This window comes from Pogona vitticeps, chromosome 4 (assembly GCF_051106095.1).
Source record: "Pogona vitticeps strain Pit_001003342236 chromosome 4, PviZW2.1, whole genome shotgun sequence".
In the NCBI taxonomy this organism is placed as follows: Eukaryota; Metazoa; Chordata; class Lepidosauria; order Squamata; family Agamidae; genus Pogona; species Pogona vitticeps.
In genome coordinates, this window is record NC_135786.1 from 107,418,092 (window position 1) to 107,439,747 (window position 21,656).

Here is a 21,656-nt window from a genome sequence, read left to right on the forward strand (position 1 = left end):
CACCTTGACCAGGATCCTACAATTACTTCTTTCTAACTGCAAGTTATCTAGTGCTGTGTATTCGCGAAGGCTTTCATGGCTGGGATCTAATGGTTGTGCTGCTCTGCTATTCCTGTCCTCTGAAGATGCCGGCCACAGAGACTGGCAAAACGTTAGGAACAGCAACCTTCAGAACACAACCAAAGAGCCCAAAAAACCCACAACAACTATCTAGTGCTGCTTTAATTAAAATTATCATTACCAAAGAATATATTTTAAATTCTTTCTGTTTACCTTGTGTCTGCTTCAGAAAGACAAGTGCACAACTAAAGTTGAGAAGGTTAGCTGAACAAGACAACCAAAACTCCCTGCGACACAGCAATTACATGACAGGCTGCAATCATATACTAATTTGTGTGAATAATTTTCATCAGTAAAAAAAAAAAGAAATTACAGCATTATGTTCAATTCAGGCCTATAGGAACAGGCTGCACATCCAGCAACAGCAAATTTGAAAACATCAAGGTTTTCATGCACCATATCTAACATTCACATGGCTTTTCAACACATTTTTATTTTATTTAAAATGCTTATATGCTCACCAACTGGCATTGCCCTAGCAAGTTTATAAACACATACATTCTAAAAATCCAATTTTTTCAATATTTTCAAGAAACTTCTCCAAATGAATTTCATATTATTCCTCTACCATCATTACAGGGATAGAGATTTTCAACAAATAGTCATTTCTGGCAAGATAAATCCTATGAAGGCCTGTCTATTGAAAACATGTTCTCAATTTTTAAACTAGCAATATATCAAAGAAGCTAGACTTGCCTGATCTGCTCTGTTTGCACAATGCCTTCCTTATGACCCTCCAGCCGTGCTGCCAGCCGTTCCTTGTCAAGACGTACACATTCTTCATCCTAGTGAGAACAACAGTTCGTTAGAAGACCATGGACTGAATCCACAAGGTATAACATAACATTAGCCAAAGAAAGCAGTACATTGTGCCACCAATTATGCTACCACATGTAACAATAATTTTAAAATACATTAGATTCTTCCCTCCTATACAGTTCAAAACTTAGACCATGGTATATAGACACTTAGGATGGCAAAACTATAGCACTTCATAATTCCCTACCTTTATTTCCCATAGGGATATATAATTAAGGTCCAACAGCCAGTGAAACTAAATTGTTCGGGCACAAGTTGTCCCTCACATGTTTTTTCACTACACCTGTCCAAACCATATAGTTTTACTTGAACCATTTGATAATATAAGTTCAGTTTAACGTCTAAGGCAATGGTTCCCAACCTTGAATAACCAACACAGTTGGTGGTGAAGGCTTCCGGGAATTGCAGTCCAAGAACGCCTGGGTTAACCAAAATTACAAACCAATGGTCTAAGGCAGGGGTCCCCAACCTCCCGGGCTGTGGACTGGTCCTGGTCTGTTGTCTTGGAAGGTCCGGGCCACCAAGACATGTTTTCGAGGGCCGAAGGAATTTGCGTATATATGCGTATGTGTGCATGTGTTTACTCCCACCCACCCGCACGGACAGTCCTGCATGTATGTGTGTGCGTGCGCGCACACACACACACACACACACACACACACACACACACACACACACACACACGGACAGACAGACAGACAGACAGACAGACAGACAGACAGACAGACAGATGCCACCCCCCTGGTCCTTGGGAGAATGATCTTCAACTAAGCCGGTCCCTGGTGTCAAAAAGGTTGAGACCCACTGGTCTAAGGTATAACTCTGTCAAAACACTGCTTAAAAAGCTCTTAATGTACTCTCCTTGACATAGTGTATAACTCACTCGTGACCTTTCTTTAAGGGTGTTTTACATAAGACTCTCATAAGTCTTATGTAAAACACCCCGTACGCAAAGTATTATGTGGAAGAAAAAACTAATTTCATAAGATTAAGCAAACTTTAAAATTTAGTTTCTGCATCCTCCTATCCAGCTGCATCCTCCTGTGGCAAACCCAGACCTACTGGGATATGCCACACGTTAACTAAGCTGCCACCAACCATTCCCTATAAGAAGTCACACAGACCAGGGATGGATTTTCAACAAATAAAAGAATAAGGTTTATTTAAAACAACACACAGGGAAAATAAAATGATCAAGTGGATAAGATATAGTAACGTGGCTTAGTCTCACTCATACATACACACAGTTTGGTTCACACAGAACACTTAACTTGAAGCACAGACCCTGAACCTATCAGTTCTGGCTAACCAACAGACACCTGAACCTATCAGGTTGGTACTGACTGACACACAGTAGTACCCTGTCTGACACACAGACTCCCACACCAGCTTCTTCTTCCCAGCTGCTGCTTCTTCTCTAGCATCTAAACTTCTCCACACACGCTCCACATATATATACAGTACAGCCCCTCCTCCTGATGTCCCGCCTTCCACTCCCCATAGGATGGAACTTTCCCTCCAAACCCATGACAGACAGGTAACATCAGTGCTGTATGTAACACCTCCCCTCTTTATAAGTTGTTTTGTAGGGGGAAAGCTAAGGTGCTTTTCACCAAAAAACAACCTGGATAAAACACACAAAAACAGTAATACATACAATATCATACTTACTTATACTTACACTCTAAGTTAAACATTTACCATTTACAATACATCAATTTACCTTTATTCATACAAACCAAATTCAAAAAAAAAAACAGGTACATTTAACCTTTGGTCACCAACATATATACATAGTCCATGTTTCTTTCGCCATCTTCATTCTTCAGGTCTTCTTGACAAGGCGTCAGCAACACAGTTCACTGACCCTCTGACCACCTTCACTTCAAAGTCATAGTCTTGCAGGTTTAAAGCCCACCTCATAAGTTTACTATTGTGGGTTTTCATTGTCTTTAACCATTGCAGTGGTGAATGGTCCGTGCACAGAACAAAATGTCTTCCCCAGATGTAAGGCTTGGCCTTCTGAATCGCGTAGACTATTGCCAGACACTCCTTCTCCACGGTTGCCAAATGTCTCTCACCTTTCTGGAGTTTCCTACTCAGGTAGGACACTGGATGCTGGTCACCATTCTCATCCTCCTGGCAAAGAACTGCTCCTACCCCGCTGTTAGACGCATCGGTGTAGATGATGAACTCCCGGTCGAAGTCTGGAGCACGCAGCACTGGATAGTTGATGAGTGCCTGCTTCAACCTCTGGAACGCCTCCTCACAGTCGCTGGTCAACGGGATGCGGTCATCAGCCTTCTTCCTCGTCAGATCGGTCAGCGGAGCCGCAATCTCGCTAAACCTCGGGATGAACTTTCTGTAGTAGCCCACCAACCCAAGAAATGATTTGACTTTTCTCTTGGTGTTGGGTCTAGGCCAATCACGAACTGCTTCTATCTTGGCCTCGAGGGGTTTTATCACTCCTCCCCCTACTATGTGACCCAAGTATTTTATTTCTGGGCTACCCAGGTGCAGTTTGTTCTCTTTGCAGGGCCTGGGCCAAAGCACTTCCTCCCCTGGGTCAAAGCGCCTCTCCCCGGCTCTCTGGACACCCCAGGCTTTCTTTCTGACCTTTTGAGCTTGCAGGGTCTCTGCTGCTAGCTCTAGGTTTCTCCTTAGGTCATTCCTTAAAGAGTCAATGTATGTCACAACGTCTTGTGGGTCATCCTGGGTGATCTGCTCCCAATTTTGTTTGATCAAATCAAGGGGCCCTTTCACCCTTCTCCCAAATAAAAGTTCAAATGGACTGAACCCGATACTGGCTTGTGGCACTGATCGATAAGCAAACAAAAGGGATTGCAGCTTCTGGTCCCAATTGTTTGGATTCTCTGCCAAGTAAGCCCTAATCATGCGCATTAGAGTCCCATTGAACTTCTCAGTTAACCCATTACTTTCAGGGTGATAGGCAGTGGTTTCCTTGTGTTTAATTCCACAGATTTGCCATAAGCGTTTCATGAGCTTCGATGTGAACGATGTGCCCAAATCTGTGATTATTTCTGAGGCAAATCCCATCCTGGACATATACCCCACCAAGGCATCTGCCACTGTGTTAGTTTCAATGTTAGTCAAGGGAATGGCTTCAGGGTACCTCGTGGCATGGTCCACAATGGTGAGAATGAACCTGTTCCCCCTCTTTGTGGCCTTGGGCAAAGGTCCCACAATATCCACCCCTATGCATTTGAACGGAGTGTCAATCACAGGCAAAGGGCACAACTTTGCTTTGGTCCTGTCGCGGCTATTCCCCTGCCTTTGACACACATCACATTGTTTACAGAACTCCCTGATCTGCTTCCCTATGTCAGGCCAGTAAAAATTCTGTGTGATTCTCTGCTGTGTTTTGTTCACCCCTAAGTGCGCAGCAAACATGTCAGAGTGCCCCCTTTGTAAGATCATGGGGCGATACTTTTCAGGTACCACTAGCTGACTTCGGATCCTGTCTCCCCCTTTTGAGATATTCCTCAGGGTCTCTCTATACAAAATCCCCTTTTTCTCTAGAAATCTCACTGGGGTTTCAGGTGTTAGCTGGGCGTCAGTCACCTGTTCAAAACACTTTTGGAGAGTGGCGTCTGCCTTTTGCTCTTGGCCAAATCGGCTGTCTGTGGTTAAAGTTTCCACCACAGCTTCTGAACTCCCCTCTGCTTCCGTCTCCTGGCTCATCATTACCCCCCTGAACTGTCCCCGTGGTGGCTTGTGAACGTGTAATCACTAGCACCCGTTTCGCATGTTCAGCCAGGTCATTTCCCACGAGCACGGCTGCTGGCAGAGTCGATGAAATCGCTAGCCGCCAAACTCCCCTCCAGCCTTGAAAGTTCACAGGTATCTCTGCTACTGGCAGTGAGATCACCTGCCCCTCAATCCCTGCCACCTTCATGCTCTCATTTGGGATTACATACTCCCTAGGAATAATATCTGGATGGCACAGGGTCACCTGGGAACAAGTGTCCCGCAGCCCCCGATACTGATGGTCAAGTATTCCTACGTCCACCCCTGCTGTTTCAAACAACTGAGAATCTGTTCTCACGAGCAAGCATCGCTTGACCTCCACAAGAGGACCATTTTCCTCAGCCTGATCAGCAGATGTAACTGTTCCAGATTGAGTAGCCATGGCAACAGGCTCCCTCAGTGACAATGAGCCTTGCTCTTTCTGGACACAGAACACAGCTTTTGGCTTGGTTCCACTCGAATCCTGAGGCACAATTCCTTTTAGCTGCTTTAATTTCTCACACTCTGAGATTAGATGGCCCTTTCCCTGACAGAAATAACATTTTCTGCTATATTTTGAGTCTTTTTCATCTTGTTTTGGTTTTCCCTCCAAAATCTGAGGTCTTGGTTTCATGTCTGAGGGCTTCCCTTCACCATGGGCCCCTCCCCCTTGCTGGCTTTTCCCTGGTCCCTGAGAGTACTTGCGGTAGGTTTCTTTAGGTTTCCCCATCGATTTCCCCTCACCCAAGGGCTTTCTTATTTGGGAAATAAAATCTGCGATCTCGGCTGCTTCTGCCACAGATTTCGGTTTCCTTTCCCTCACCTGGAATTTCAGTTCCCCATGCAGGACTGAATAGAACTGTTCCAGCGCTATCAAGTCTTTGAGCTGCTGAAAGGTCTCTGTCCCCTCCTGAGATAGCCATTTCTCTAGCAGCCTCACCAATTGGGCCCCCACTTGGGTAAAAGTCTGCTCTGGTTTCTTGGTGATTGACCTGAATCTTTGCCTCAGCTGTTCCGCATTTATCCCATGTCTTGCAAACACCAGTTTTTTAAACTCTGCAAAATCTTTCATCAGTTCCTCTGGCATCTCTGAATAGACTTCGGCCAGGCTACCACTGATTAAAGATCGCATAATGGTCATCTTCTCAGTTTCCCTCACTGAGAAGTCCACAAACGCTCTTTCCACTAAGGAAAAGAACACCTCAGGACAATCTCCCTTGTGGTACACAGGGAATTTCTTCAGGTCAGCTTTAGACAACTGGCCTCCCTCAGAATCCCTATTGTTATTATTGTTCTGATTCATCAGTTCCAATTTCCTTAACTCAAACGCCATTTTCTCTCTCTCCAATCTTTCTTCTCTTTCCATTCTCTCAATCTCAAATTGCCTTCTTTCTCTCTCTAATCTTTCCTCCTTTTCCATTCTCTCTCTCTCTAATCTTTCCTCCATTTCCCTCACCCTCAGTTCATGCTGTTGGGCTAGGAGTATTTTCCTGAGTTCTGGGTTCTGTTCTCCCGTGCTGTCACCCTGCACTGAGCCAAATTCATCCTCAGAACCTTGGTCTACCTGGGGGTCTTTCACTTCACCCATTTCTGCCATTTGGCTTCGAGTCAAGGGCATAATCCCCCCCCCAGAACAGGCTGCTTTCAAAAGTCAAGCCTCAAAATAAAGCGACCACTTTTTTTTTTCCTTTTTGCCTCAGAACCAGCTTTCTCTATAGATTGCTGCTGTCCTTCAGCACTAACTTGCAACAGTTGCGAGCTAGAGTCTACCCCCCTCTGCTGGGCCTCTCAGCAGACAAGCTAGCTCACTGCTATTTCACAGTTTTGCCTCAGCTTTTTTCCCGCCAAAACCAGGTTGCCTCAGAGCTCCCTAATCTAGCCCCCAATCTGAGGTTACACGTTCTTCTACTAGTGCACCTCCCCGTGAGGCACACCTAGAAGATTACCTACGCGCTCTCAGATTGTCCCTGACTAGACCCCCCTTGCTCTGGGCACACTTGCCAAGGCTTTGCTGTACCACTGGACAACTGGACCAGTCGTATCCCACACGCTGGACACCAATCAATGTGGCAAACCCAGACCTACTGGGATATGCCACACGTTAACTAAGCTGCCACCAACCATTCCCTATAAGAAGTCACACAGACCAGGGATGGATTTTCAACAAATAAAAGAATAAGGTTTATTTAAAACAACACACAGGGAAAATAAAATGATCAAGTGGATAAGATATAGTAACGTGGCTTAGTCTCACTCATACATACACACAGTTTGGTTCACACAGAACACTTAACTTGAAGCACAGACCCTGAACCTATCAGTTCTGGCTAACCAACAGACACCTGAACCTATCAGGTTGGTACTGACTGACACACAGTAGTACCCTGTCTGACACACAGACTCCCACACCAGCTTCTTCTTCCCAGCTGCTGCTTCTTCTCTAGCATCTAAACTTCTCCACACACGCTCCACATATATATACAGTACAGCCCCTCCTCCTGATGTCCCGCCTTCCACTCCCCATAGGATGGAACTTTCCCTCCAAACCCATGACAGACAGGTAACATCAGTGCTGTATGTAACACCTCCTATCCAGTGCCACCTGGTAAGCTACTTCAAAGGAAATTCCAAAATGTATAGCATGGCATGGGATACATCATTCAAAAAACCCAAAAAACTTATGTACAAGCCTGGGGGCAAAATATTGTTGTTTATCACCACTAACTCAAGAATGCAGAATATATGCATATAAATGGGACATATACAGCTATGGAAGGCACTATGAGAACACAAGGATAAATAAAATGTATCTTAATCTTCTAAAGGGAATACAGTAAACCCACTCCAACCCACAACAGATTACAAAAAATAATAATAACATACCTCTATTCTTGGTTTTTTGGCTTCTGCTAATATTTCATCAGCTGCTCTTTTAACTGTGAGAAGAAAAATAAGTCAACATTCATTAATGGGCATCTTTAGCAAAGTGCTAGATAAAAATATCTAATAATTAAACTATACCTTGAGTGGATCGCTGAAGGCCTATTTCTAGTGGTGCACTTCTGTCTATACTCGATGACGTTGCTAGTAGAGACACAAAGAATAAAATATGAGTAATTTTTAAAAGAAATTGACAAATACAAAGCAGTCAAAAGAACAGAGAGGGGCATTAAAGGTACTTTCTCTATGCTAAAGTGGTCTACAAATATGCCCCTTCCTAAACAACTACTGTATGTTTACAGCAAAAAAAAGTAACCTTGAAATAAATTCCATGGACACCTCCTCAATCAATAACTCTTGTTAACATTCTTTTTACTGAGGTGTTCTTAGCTATCTTTTTTTTATCATGCAGTATACCTTGCAAGGAAAGAATGCTCCACAAGAACATATGAAAGGAAAGACTGTCACCCAACTTTGCTGTTACTGCTCCCTGTTGCCCCCTAGAGCCTGAAAACTATAAGCCATGACTGTATCTCCTTGTAGGACAAGGCTTCTAGGCTGTGTGACTTAGCATTTCAGCACCAGAAAGGCTGAATCCACTCCTATCCCCAGTTTGCATTACTGCTTTAGAGCTCAGGGATATAACGTGAGCTCCTTGTGGGCGGGGAAGCAGTGCTGAAGAGAGCAACATCCAAAAAGGTATCATCATTTTGTGGAGAATAACTTCAATGGGACATTGAGGGAAAATAGTCCCCCTATTTGAAAAAAGGATAGACTCTATTGCTGCTTCTGTGCATGCTTTTTTGTATGTAACAATTACAGCAATATAAGGTTCCTGCCCACTGGTGGAGGAATGTGTTACCAGAAGGCAGAGGGGAATGAAGTGAACTTGGGACTTTGCATTAAAGCTAGGCTGGGCAGAAGGAAGATATGGAAGTGGGCAGCACCACCAGAGAGAGGATGCAGATGGCCTCCATTTCACATAGGCTGGACAGCCTTCGCAGCAGGTCTCTGGGCTAAATACCATGTCAGTGAATGACATGTCATTAATTCAAGACCTCATTTTGAATGAACTAATGTCTTGTATTACAGGAACCTGGCTGGATGATGCTGACGGGGTTAATCTCTCTCAGTTGTGTCCATCAGCTTTCTCTGTGCGGCATCAGGGAAGACCAGTGGGAGACAGGAAAGTGGAGTTGCAGCTATTTATGACAATTCCATCCCCCTTAATAGGTGCTCTCTCCCACAATCTACTGGGTCTGAGTGTGCATAAATGAAGATTGGTGCCTGGAACAGATTAGCCCTGCTGCATCACAGTCTTGCTTCCTGACCTGAATTCGTCAAGGTGATGTTGCCAGTGGAATCATTTCAGCTTCTAGTGCTAGGGAACTTCAGCTTTCACACTGAGGGCAAGCTCTTGGTTGGGGAGTTCCATGTCATTTACAACAACAAAGGGCCTGTCCCAAACAGTATTCAAAAACACACATGCTGCAGGACAGATTCTGGGCTTGGTCTTCTGTGATAGACAGGATGATGGGAATTTGGGCATGGAGGAGCTCTGTACAGAGATGGGAGTTTCCAATAGAGCACAGCATCACAAGTGTTGCTGAGCCCCATCCCCCTTCCCCTCAGGCTGTCTGATCCACTTACCAGCCTCTGCATCCTGCTGGGGTCCTTCTTTAGAAGCAGCGCTCTAATCCAGGCAGGAGCCCAGCCATTCTTTTCCTGCCTCCTCAGACAGACAACCACTCATCAGTTGTACATGGAGACTCCCTGTCCTGCCTCTTCACCAGAGTGGTTGGCTGCCTGAGGCAGAGGTGGAGAGAGAGGTGGAGCCATGCCCAATGAGGCTAAAAATTAGAGGGTAAGGTGGCTTGGATGCATTGCTCTATTCATCCCTGAGTCTGGATGCTCAGGTTCTGGTGGTGGCCAGGAATGCATTTACACAGTTAAAGCTAGTGAAGCAGCTATATTCATTCATAAAGATGTCTGACATGCTAGAGTGCCACACGTCTTATTTGCATCTCGGCTGAACAAGTGTAGCATAGTCTACATAGAGCTCCATTTGAAAAATATTCAGAAGCTTTGTGAGATCTAAAACACTACAGCCAGATTACTTATTATGGCCAGTAATTTCCTTTCTACAACAGTTTCACTGTCACTTTTCTGCATGTCAAAGTACAGATAATGACCTATAAAGCTATATACAACTTGGATCCATGCCATATGAAGGACTGCTCAGTTATTTCCAGGTTACAGAAAATTTTCAAAATGTCCATTTGAAAAACAGAAACTTTATACAGATTGATCTATACTTGAATGTTGGAGACACTGTTTACAATTTTTCACAGATTGCTTATACTGCAAGTCCTGTGTGGATTCTGCAACAAAATGTTATTCTGGGTGACTAAAGTGTACCATGCATGTACACCTTAAAACGTCAGATTTAAGAACAATATTCATTTTGGAAAAATACATTAGTACTACTTCACTTTCACATCTGAATCTCTGATTTCCTAACTGCATTTCTAGGCAGAGATAAAATCCTGTATCTACTGAAAATACAAAACAATTGAACTCCCTTTACTCACAATTTTCTCCATTTAAATAGGCAAGGAGATCTTTTCGGTCAGGTCTTCTCACAACAGGAATGTTTTCAGTCTTAAAAGAATCAAAAACTGATCTTAGATACAGAGCAACACAAAACAGGTTATAAAAATGTGTAAACCCATAGCAGCAGCACATATGAAGTTCGATGTGAAATTATCTCCCTTTATCTCAGATATAGATTCCACATACATTATCCATAAATTGACAAAAAAGTAAAGAGTTTTTCATGATTTTAAGAGCAGGCTCAGAACCACATTATCATATATTTGATGTAACTATTTTGTTAGGACAAACTGAATGCAGTGATGTGGGGTGAAAACTTTCCCCATGTTTAATTTTTCCACATAAAATCTTCCATTTATTTTCCCTCCCCACTAAATAACTGTTACAGAAAATGTTTTACGAATAATGAATAGGAACCAATATAACAAATGGTTAGGATTTTCAAAGATGTTACTAATATTTTTCATCTGACTATTCCTAGAAGCTTGTGAGAGACTACCTATATAAGTTTTAAACACTGGAGTTAAGAAGTGTAAAATAAAGCAATCAAGTAACAAGATTGGAATTCACCTTTTAGCTAGGCAGCTCAAACCAAAGCCAAAACTAAAACTACGATTAATTTTTGTTTCACTTTTAATAAACATACAGAACAATGTATATTTATTTTCATGAACTTAAGAAGCTGGATGTGTCTTTGATCCTATTATAAGCATTTTGTTACTCTTAAGTAATGATAATAATGCATAATCAGAAAAAAAGTATGTAAACTAAGTAGGACAAGTGATTCCAGAGACAGTGAAACAACAACAGATAGCCCTATAGACTCAGAAGATACCTAAACTATGATAGAAGCAGATGAACAGATAACCATAGCATAGTGCACAGTTGTGAGTCTCTTTCCTGCTGTTCTGACTATTCTAGTTTGTTTCCTCATCTATTTCAGTATTTATCTGCTTCAGTATATTATGCAGTTCACTAGTGTGCTATTTTGTCCAATTTATTCATATACAATAGTTAGAATGCTACAATTGTTAATTTTTTTAAAAATGCAGTGCTAGTACACTAGATCAAAACTTAAATCCAATATAAGTATCGCAGAGGAAATGATATTAGCGAAGTTATATTATGCTCTTGACCTGTGCATGTACTGCATCTATTCTGGTGGCTCCTAGGCTGAGAATCCATTTCTTACGCACAATCAGCAATTAGGGGTTTCCATGCTGAACATCATGTGTCCTAGCAGAATGATATCATTAAATAGTGGTCTACTGGAACAACCAGTAAAAATTGTTTTCTGCCCTTCATAATCATCCCTTCCTCTTTTCTCTTTCACAGATGAATCAAAACAAGTCCTAGCCAGTAACCCATATGGTCCAATTATTCTACAAATGTGACAAAATAGCATCAACAGTTCACAGCAGAGGAACAGGACCTTACTGGATGCTGCCAGCCTGTTTCTCAAGCTGTTGTGACAGTTTACACTAGCTGCTGAGGCATTATTGCCCATTACTGAACTGCAACTGAACCATTTATTCTCTCCTGATTCAAGCAATAATCAGGGGTTACCAAGAGAGTGATACAACGTGCTGAGTTGCACAAAGTTATGGCTTGAACCCTACATCATTAATAACAGAACAATGAACTAGATATTGGGTGCAAATCTACTATCTACTTTTTCTCTAAGGAAAGCAGCTTTAAGAATGAGTATCTTTAAGTATAAATATGTGAACAGATATAACACTTAACCCTTCTCTTTCAAACATGCATCTGGAATTCAGCACAGAGAGAAGAGAACTGCTAATTGGGAGCTACATGCAAGAGATGAAGACAGAAATAAATATAAGATACTTAGCAACACTCTTGAAACAACATTGTAAAGATATTCCACTTGTTTAGGCTCTCAGTGCCAAACAATATGTAGTTACAAGTGCAGTGAGGCCTTTTCTCATTATTCCACTGCCATTTTTCTTTTAATAAAGACAGCTCAAGTCACTGTTTGCTTCTTATGCCTCACTAAACTCCTATAGTGAAGTGATTATTCCAGACGGATACAGTGCCACAAGCACACCAATCTTTACAGTGCAGTATTTAGCTAGGCTCTGTTGCTTTAAGTTTTCCCTTTCTTTAAAAAAAAGAAGACAAGGGATGAGACAAACAGTGAAATAAGCAAATACTACAGGCTAGAACAGTGGTTCTTAACCTGGGCGATAATGCCCCCCAGGGGGCAATTTCATTTTTCAGGGGGGCGGTAGAACGAAAAGGGGCGGCATGGGGGCGCTGGAGCAGAAGGGGGGCGCTGGAGCAAGCCAAACCTGTGAAGATGGCTGCAGCCTTTTTACAATGTGCATGAATATATATTTTCCTCCTATCTTAATTTAGTTTCAGACTTTTTGTCTTAAAATTTTTAGTTCCTGCATTTTATGCCCTTTTTATATTTCTTTTTGAGTCTTAAAATTCGCTTGCAACTAAATCATTAAATGTTACTTTTTGGGGGCATTTCATTTTCTTGGAATTGAATTTTGTTTTCAGGGGTCATTGGATTTAAGTGTCTTAAACAAACAAACAAACAAACAAACAATAAATAAATAAATAAGATTAAATAAGAAATAACAGGGGGGCGATGATAACTTCCTCAATGGCTCAAGGGGGCGTTTCTTTCAAAAAGGTTAAGAACCACTGGGCTAGAAGACTAAACCAACTTATGCCAAGGATGCTTAGCACCATCACAGTACAAAGCAATAGACTTTTATTGTCTAAGATAGGTGCCATTGTACTGTAAGGTTGTTGCAATTATCTAAACATAAAACTAGCAAGAAGATGTTTATCAACAGCAGAGGTGTGTAACTGTCTTATTCAGATGATTGCACTGCTCTCTCTCTGGGCCAAAAAAGACTGAATAGGCGGGCCTGTGTTAAGAAGGGTACACCAGCCTTCTTAACCTGAAATAGTTCAACAAGATTTGCATCTAACATCTAGTTCATCAAGAAGATGCACACCATCGTCAGACAACTGAACGTGGACTACAGAATTCTGAGTTCTGGTCTCCTAAGTTCTTGTAAGTAACATGCTGGAATCTGGGAATCCAAAATACTTTCAGTTCTGCTTAAAGTTTAAGCCTAACCCACAGAGCACTTCTTGAGGAATGGAAAGCAGACAGCAGTAAAGTCATCTTATTGAGATGTGTGCCATGTTTGAAAAGAGAGGTCATAAAATAATAAATCTAGGAGGCTACACATGCTACACTAAAATGGGTGCTACTTAAACGACATGATACAGGTATAAGGTTGTTTCCTGACATGAGGAAATTATGAATAAGCCTTAGGACAACATGTTCTCCCACCATTCCTTTCTAAAGTACATATGGTACCTCAGCTGCAAGCAACAATTTATCAGTAAACATCATGAATAATGATTAAAGCCTCTGAAGATTACGCTTAGCATAGGACCTCAATACCACTTCCAACTAGTGTGGATCTATTTTTAAAAATTTAAATCATGATTTAAATCACTATTATTTAATTCACTATTTAAATAAAACTGATTTAAATCATGATTTAAATTTTTGAAAATGGATTTTCTGACAATTTAAATTAAAAAATGTTTTTTACCCACATTGCTTCCAACTAGTTTCAGGTTCTGTGATAATGTTAACCAGAGCTAATATAATTCTGGCAATCAGAAGGGCTACTTGTAGGGAGAGTAGTGTACAAAGCTGGCTCCCAACTTCTAAATATCATTGGCAGAGAATCAGAGTTAAGTCTGCAGTGGCCCACTGCAAGATACTGGTATATAAAAAGTAGAGCATACCATACCTCTTGTGCACATATTCTGAATAGTTAAATGCATCCAGAAAATACTCGCCAGTCTCTCTGTTGAGACACCACAGCTATCACTAATGTCTCCTTATTATTATACTTTTATTCCACCCAATTTTTTATTCCTTTTTTTCCTGGTTCTTATTTAAAAAATAATATAACATTCCACAAATACAACAGCTACTAATCATAGATGTTTCAACGCACTGATGCAAATGTATTCAACCGAACCAGTGTGTTGCAGAATCATTGTTTGCACTTATTGAAATTGAAATTTTCCCAAGACAGAAGTTCATACTTCCCAATTATTGAAATGTTCAATTGACAAGAAGGCAGTTTAAATATTTCTATAACCATAATTAGGTTGCATATTTAGGAAATATACTTACTGCAGCACGACGGACATAGACAGGATGTGAAAGATGCACGTTATTCAACAGAAACAAAATTGAATCCAAAGTATAGTATTCCCTTGGCTGGCCTTCTTTTCCTGTCCTGTAAATGATAGAAAGCAAGAATGATTTAGATTTGAAGAAAGCACATACTGTACTGTCTATTATTCAGTTCACGAAAAACTGCCATCATGGACTGATGATACAGAACCATGTATCAATTTGAATTCTACGACATTTCGTTTGGTGTGTTGTCATGGACTACAGTTCATGGAAACATGTGCTAAAATGTGTGGGGGGGGCACACACATGCAGTAACTGTTATTCTTTAAGGTTTCATAAAACTCTTTGTTATTGTGTTCAACAAACACAAATCCTCCACCTGACATTGTTGAACTGATGACAAAAACAAGCAACATATATAGCAAAACGGCTTTGCAATAGTTGACCATCAGGGTGCTTAGCTCTTCCGTCATTTCATCCCTCAGAACTGCTTGTTCTTCCTTTCCCTGCAACATACCAGCATCGGAGTACTTTTTTCAGAGCCCGCAAGACAATGAGTATAACCCTGAAAATCCAATCCAAAAGGTCAGCAACACAATATTTTCATCTTAATTTATCTCTTCAACATAGAGAAAGTAGATTTTACCACTACTTTCATGTTCGACCATTTCTATTAAGGGTGATCTTCACAAGGATGCAAATATTCTCTTTCAAACTGGCGTTATAATTCAACACAGTAAACTCAGTATGAGAAAACATGAGGTAGCAATGCAAACACTTGTGGCAATGGCAGTCAGAAGGAAATATATCCTGCAAAACTGTTCTCAACCACAAACCAATATGTACTTTAACAGCTTCCATATTTTCACTGTAAAGAGCTGAAAGGCAAGCAACAATGGTTTCAACACAACTACTTACTCCTGCATAAAGTAAGGAACAAGCAAGATGTCCTCTCTTTAATGCAGCCTTCCCCAAGCTCATGGCCTCTATACAGTAGTTAGTACACTATAACTCACCAGCCGCAACCAACGCAGCCAATGGTGAGGGATCAAGAACACTTAAATTCAAAATATCTGGGAAGGACAAGATTGAAGAAAGCTGTCTTAGAAACATGCTATGTGCATGGACAAAACTAGGAAGACAGGATTGAATAGTTACAGAACAATTTCTTACATATGTAAGAAATTTTGATAGACATACTGCTCCTGGTCACAGTAATGAAACTGAATTTAGCTTTCCCCACCCTGGTGCCTTCCAGATCTCTTTGCTGATGGCCTGGAGAAACAGCTAAACTACAGAATAAGTAAATATATCTGTGAAAGCCCTAGCTGCTATTTACACCGGGAACCCAACTACTGGAGAGTTTTCTGCCTGGATTTATTTGAACAGAAAAAAAGAGAGATTGTGGTGCCACAGCTGGGATCTCAGTAGAAAGCTCCTAAAAGCCAGAATGAGCCAGAGGGCCGTATCTGATGTGCCAATTTGATCACCAATGTTTGAACAAGCCAAAATATATTTCTTGCTATGATATTTTGCAACATCTATTCATAGTCCTAATACAGTAAATACCTTGTTTAGTACTCAGGATGTATTCAAAGAACGTAGAGTACTAAATGAACCAGTGCAAAACAGGACATTTTAACATTGTGCCTTATGGCGGAAGATCCAGAAGCTAGTGTACTTGTGGCACAGATTGTCCCTGAAGCCACAACTGCTTTAGGCAGACAGAGTCCCTGTCAAGCATCCCAAAGTGGCATGTGTGTTATATTGAACCAGTACAGTGGACCCTCAACTTACGGAATTAATCCATATTGGAACGGTGGCTGCAGGTCGAAAAGTCTGTAGGTCGAGTCTCCATTGACCTACAATGCATTGAAAACTAATTAATCCGTAACCAGCTGTTTTTGTTCCATTTTTGTTCCATTTTGGTTTTTTTCAGGTCTGTAAGTCAATTCTCTGGCTGCAAGTCAAACCTAAATTTTGCATCCAGAGAAGTCTGTAACTCGAAAAGTCTGTAAGTTGAGCCATCTGTAAGTCGAGGGCCCACTGTAATATGCAGGTCTGTGTTATCTGGTGTATTACTATACTTTTATGCATAAATGTATCTCCCACCCTTTCTGAAGTTGCCCATAATGCTATTCACAGAATTCCATTCAACATCAAGTTCATGAAAGTTGTCTAAGATCTCCACTAAGAGCAGCCTAACAATGTAGGCAAATGTTTCTCCAAGGCCATCATTTGAAAACAATTATTTTGACTCTTTCATTCTTCTGCTATTAAAAGAATGGGGGGGGCACCTTATTATTCAGCCGTAGGGTTTTCTTCCTGACCACACTCTTCACCACAAACATGTTTCCACGACACTGTTACTCATGAAAAACCTACAAATAATATGATTTAAAAATTCAAACAAATACAAAATCAGAATAAAGCCACTACTTCTGATCAAAGTTATTTTCTGGCTCCTGCTACCTATGTCTCCACCAGTTTATATACTGAGCCACTGCACTTGCAGTGTAGGGAAAGGAGCACTGATCTTGCAGGTGACACATATGCAAAATTATTTTCAGTGGATCATACCCTCAAGTAAGTGTGCATAGGATTACAATCTTGACTTAGATCTAGTCTGTGTAGTTCAACAGGAATTTCCTCTATTTGCTGTAAAAAATTACTGCATTTCCTTGGTTTTGCACCAAGGAAGAATCTACCTTTTACATGTTCCTTACATTTTATTTTACAGATGGATTAAGAACACTTTTACTCCAACAAATACTACAACACAAAGAAACTGCATAAGGAATGTGGGATTTTTCTTTCAGGGGCCTTGTGGTGCAATGGTTAAACTGCTGTACTGCAGCCAAAACTCTGCTCATGACCGGGGCTCAATCCCAGGTAGCCAGCTCAAGGTTGACTCAGCCTTCTATCCTTCCGAGGTCGGTAAAATTAGTACCCAGCTCGCTGGGGGACAATATATAGCCTGCATAATTAACTTGTAAACTGGCCAAAAGGTGCTTTGAGCACTATGGGGCGGTATATAAGCAACACACTTTGTTTTGTTTTTTACCAATAAACCCATTACTGTATGATCCCCATATCCACAATTTACCATAAATACCTAAACATCAGACAGTAGCAAATCCTATACAACATACAAGGAGGTGGGACAATGGCTACAAGGCCTTCCCTCTTGTATGCTGTATACAGGGCTGCAGTAAATCATGTATAATCGAAACCACAGATACTGATTTTGCAGATATGGGCTTCAACTGTAATTTTGACAGCAAAACCTTAGGTATATTGACTACCACTGCCTCAACTTTTACTGTTGAGCCCCAGTCACAATGCAAAATAGCAAACTTTTTATTCATAAAAAATACAATCCGTATTACATGAGTAGGAAGAGTTTGCTTTTCTAAGGTGCTTAGATAGTTTCTCCATTTTCATCTAACAGAGAGCATAATGAAAAACATGACAGTCTTTAATGTGGACTTGCACAGCACATTCATTTTCAAAAAACTCAAACTTCAGAATATAGAAAGATTAGAATAACATTATAATATGCACTTGTAGTTCTTTATACATAGGCATGGCCATGCAGAGGTAGAACTGCACACTAACAAGACACATGAAGAGTGCTATAACTAATCTATACTATGTAATTGTTCTTAGTGATTAGTTTTTTTCAAATCCCAGAGCATTCTCTCAGTATTTGTTCCACCGTACTCCGATTTTCCTTCGTTCTTTAAGGTTTCCTACCATTTTTACAGAATATAAAATAAAACCAACAACTGTCTGGGGACAGGTGTGGGACCAAGAAAAACCTGATACACATAGATTCCAGTCCTTTATCTTTCAGTCAATGAGACAAAAACTAGAACCATTTCCTTTTCTCCCCTTTTTCTCTCTTTGTCCCCCTCCACTTTCTTTTTCTTTTTCCTATAGATCCACCGTGGTGCTAATAATCTTGTTGGTCCTATTCCACAGTCAAACAAAGAGGAAAAAGGAGAAGGAAGAAGAAGAACCATTTACAAATTCAGATGTAAATGTGAAATTTTGATCAAGCACCATTTGGCAAGGAACTTCAGTCCTTTTACATTTCATCCCCTCATTTAATCCAGAACAGCCTACATTTCTCACACTGGCCTAGCACAGAAAATAGGAACAAATCCTGCTCTCTGTTTCTTTCTAGTGGAGCTTTTAGCTTCTCTATGTAACTCTTGATCAAATTGCACTGACAAAAGAGGAATGTATTTACTTGGATTAACTCAGGGATGGGGAAGAAAGTCTTCAGATGTCATCAGACAGCAACTTCCATCATTCCTAGAATGGGAACTGCAGCCCAACAGCACCTAGATTACTACATATTCCAACCCAATGTCTTAATTACAGATGTTCAATGAGAAATTACAGTAAAAATATAAACTGAACTGTACTTTTATATTATTTATTCTGTGTTGCGAACAAACACAAGAAGCTGCATGGAACCCAGGCAGGGCTTTGTCCATTTAGTCATTTAAATACTCAGAGTCTTCAACCTGATCTTTTGGGAATTTCCCTCAGAATTCTGCTTAGTCATAAAGTGTACTACAGTCTTGGGACAGACTCGATCTTTATGACTACACAGCCATTAGACTGCTGGAAGGATGAAAGAGATTTGCCAACACACTCCTCTTGGAGGAAAAATAAATAACAAATAATTATAGGTGATGTTTACACAGTGCAAAGCACCCAGGTACTTTGCCTTAAAGCAGCTTCATAAACTAAGTTGGCATTATTACACTGCTTCTTACGATGAAATGGAGCTAGGATAGGGATGAGATGTCTAAGATCAGTCAATAGGTTCATTGCAGAGTCTAGAAAAGCCAAATCCCACCAATTCAGCAATACAAAAAGAAAAGATGCTAATCAGCTGTTAATACTACATTTAATTACCATGACTAAAGAAGTCAAAATAAACAATACTTATAGTATATATTCTGGTACGTGCACTCCCTGCAATATGTATTTATATTAGAAGCCACAGAAAGAACATGAGAGCAGCAGGGTACAGGTCTGAGCAACATGCCTCTCCAGCAAAATCCATGTGGCAAGCTGTGGTCCCAGTCAGAGACAGGAAGTCACGTCTCAACAAGAAATTCTGTAACACAGAACCTCCACATCTCTTTCTCCACATTATGTTTAGAGAAATTTATGCCAATGACTCTTTCAAGCCCAACTTTCAATTTGCTCCAACTCCACAGAACAAAAGTTGTGAGAAGGGTAGGGCAAGGAAGGGAAGGCACAAGAATCACCCTGCTGCCCTCCCTCTTTATTTTCTCATACAGTAGTACACAGAAGGAGACGTAACTGGTTCACGACACAAAAGATGCACAACATGCCACCTAGCAAAGGGAGAAGCCCACAAAGGATTTCATAGATTTATTCTCTCCCATATAGGATGTCAAGTTATCCATTTTTCTTCTCCTTCCTCACCCCCCAAAAAACACAGAGTTCCAAATAAACTCAACCACTCAAAATGATCCCTACAATCCCTCTATCCCAAGTTTCCCAAATAATTATTTCTTATACATAGAGCAATTCCTTCTTACACACTTCTGCAGCCAGAAACAAGGTTGGTTAAGTGCTGGGTCATCTGTCCAGTCGTGCAGAAAACAGACTATGTATTCTACAGAAGTGGAAGCACATAAAAGCCAAGCAATGCAAATGTTTCTACCTGCACAACCCTAGAGCACTAATATGAAAAAAGTGGAAGAACAACTCCTATATCCCACTCAAAGAACTCTTAGAAGTAAGCTTCAATATCCATTACAAAGAAGTATCTTTCTGGACTCTTGTATTTATCCCAAAGCATGTGAACTTATTCTCAGATCTGACTTCCAACAGGTGTACTTCCTGTACCTCTTACAAGCAGAAACTCTTTTTAAGATGGGGTTCCAAAGTGAGAAAAGAATTGTCTCCGACCTTAACTCTTCCATATTTGCCTGCTGCTAAAGACTCACAGACTGGATAGCTCAGTGGCTCAAGTATCTGACTATGGAGCCACAGGTTGGGTGTTGGATTTCCTGCTACACCACAGTAGAGCCAGCTAGTGTGGCCTTGGACAAGCTCCATCGTCCCAGGATGCCTCCAGAAGAAGCAAATAATAAACTGTTTCTGATTACTCTCTACTCAGAAAACCGTGAAAAGGGTCACCATAAGCGAGGACTGACCTGACAACGCACACCTCCCAAACAGACAATCTTATGACCTTTCGCTGGTTATCGGATGCAGATGTACTGCATCCGAAAAAGCTTAACTACAAACACCCTCCCAGCTCTTAAAGATATCAGTCCGCACACTCCTCCCAAGCGTTCACGACAAAAAAAAAAACTCAGCATGTTTTTACGGCACCCCTTCCTTCCCGATGTGTCAACAGCCTCTGGCTTTAAAGGTGGGGCTGAATAAACGCACTGAAAAGTGGCAGGTCAACGGCTATTGGCCACCTAAACTCTATAAGACCCCCCACACACACACACAAACACACACCACGTTCAGAGACAGTGTACTCTTCGCGGGACAATAACAGGTGCTCCTTTCACGCCCTTGTTTCCCCCGAACCAGCTGGCCGCCCACTCCAGGAGCGCCTGAGGCGAGACCAGCCCGGCCCCTGGTTGCTAACCGGGCTCTCCTTCCCACTTTTCCCCCTCTCTCCTCCACAGTTCCACAGACACTCTCCGCCGCCCCCATTCCCGGCCCTTCCGCTCCCACCGGGGGCCCTCCTGGCGCGCCCTCCTCGCCCCACGGAGACTCACCCCCAGATGACATAGTTGGTCTTGACATTCTTGGGCCAAGAGAACTCGCCGAAGATCACTTCGTCCCCTTTCACCACAATCTCCTTCTTCTGGGTGTTGTATTGGCGCAGCACGCTCAGGACGTCCGCCATCGCCTCAGCCTCGCTCGCTCCCTGGCTGGCCTCGAGACCGGACCCCGCGCGCGCGCGCTCCTCTCACCCTTCCCGCAAGCCTGCCGGCGCAGCCCCCCTCCTCCTCACGCGCTCCCCGGCCTCTTCGCCGACGCGGCCAACCACCCCGCTCGGCGACTGACAGGCAGGCAGGCAGGCAAACAAACCGACCGTCTCGCCGACCCGACTGGCCCCCAGACGCCACCGACGACAACGACCGAGGCGCCCCGCGCGCGCGCGCGCAGAAGCGGGCGACGAGGACCCCTG

The 21,656-nt window shown here is 41.9% G+C and overlaps 1 protein-coding gene across 2 annotated transcripts in view; it reads right to left on the bottom strand.

Annotated features, from left to right (window-relative positions):
- Nucleotides 1-21,518, bottom strand: part of CDC73 (cell division cycle 73) — a 196,414-nt gene extending 174,896 nt beyond the window's left edge. For both annotated transcript variants that reach the window (XM_072998097.2, XM_072998098.2), the window contains exons 1-6: nt 21,241-21,518; nt 14,444-14,549; nt 10,218-10,287; nt 7,708-7,770; nt 7,570-7,622; nt 817-905 (exon numbers count right to left, since the gene is read on the bottom strand). In XM_072998097.2, the coding sequence (XP_072854198.1) occupies nt 817-905; nt 7,570-7,622; nt 7,708-7,770; nt 10,218-10,287; nt 14,444-14,549; nt 21,241-21,371 (512 nt within the window). In that variant the 5' untranslated portion in view covers nt 21,372-21,518. The remainder of the gene's footprint in view (nt 1-816; nt 906-7,569; nt 7,623-7,707; nt 7,771-10,217; nt 10,288-14,443; nt 14,550-21,240) is intronic.
- Nucleotides 21,519-21,656: the final 138 nt, after the last annotated feature.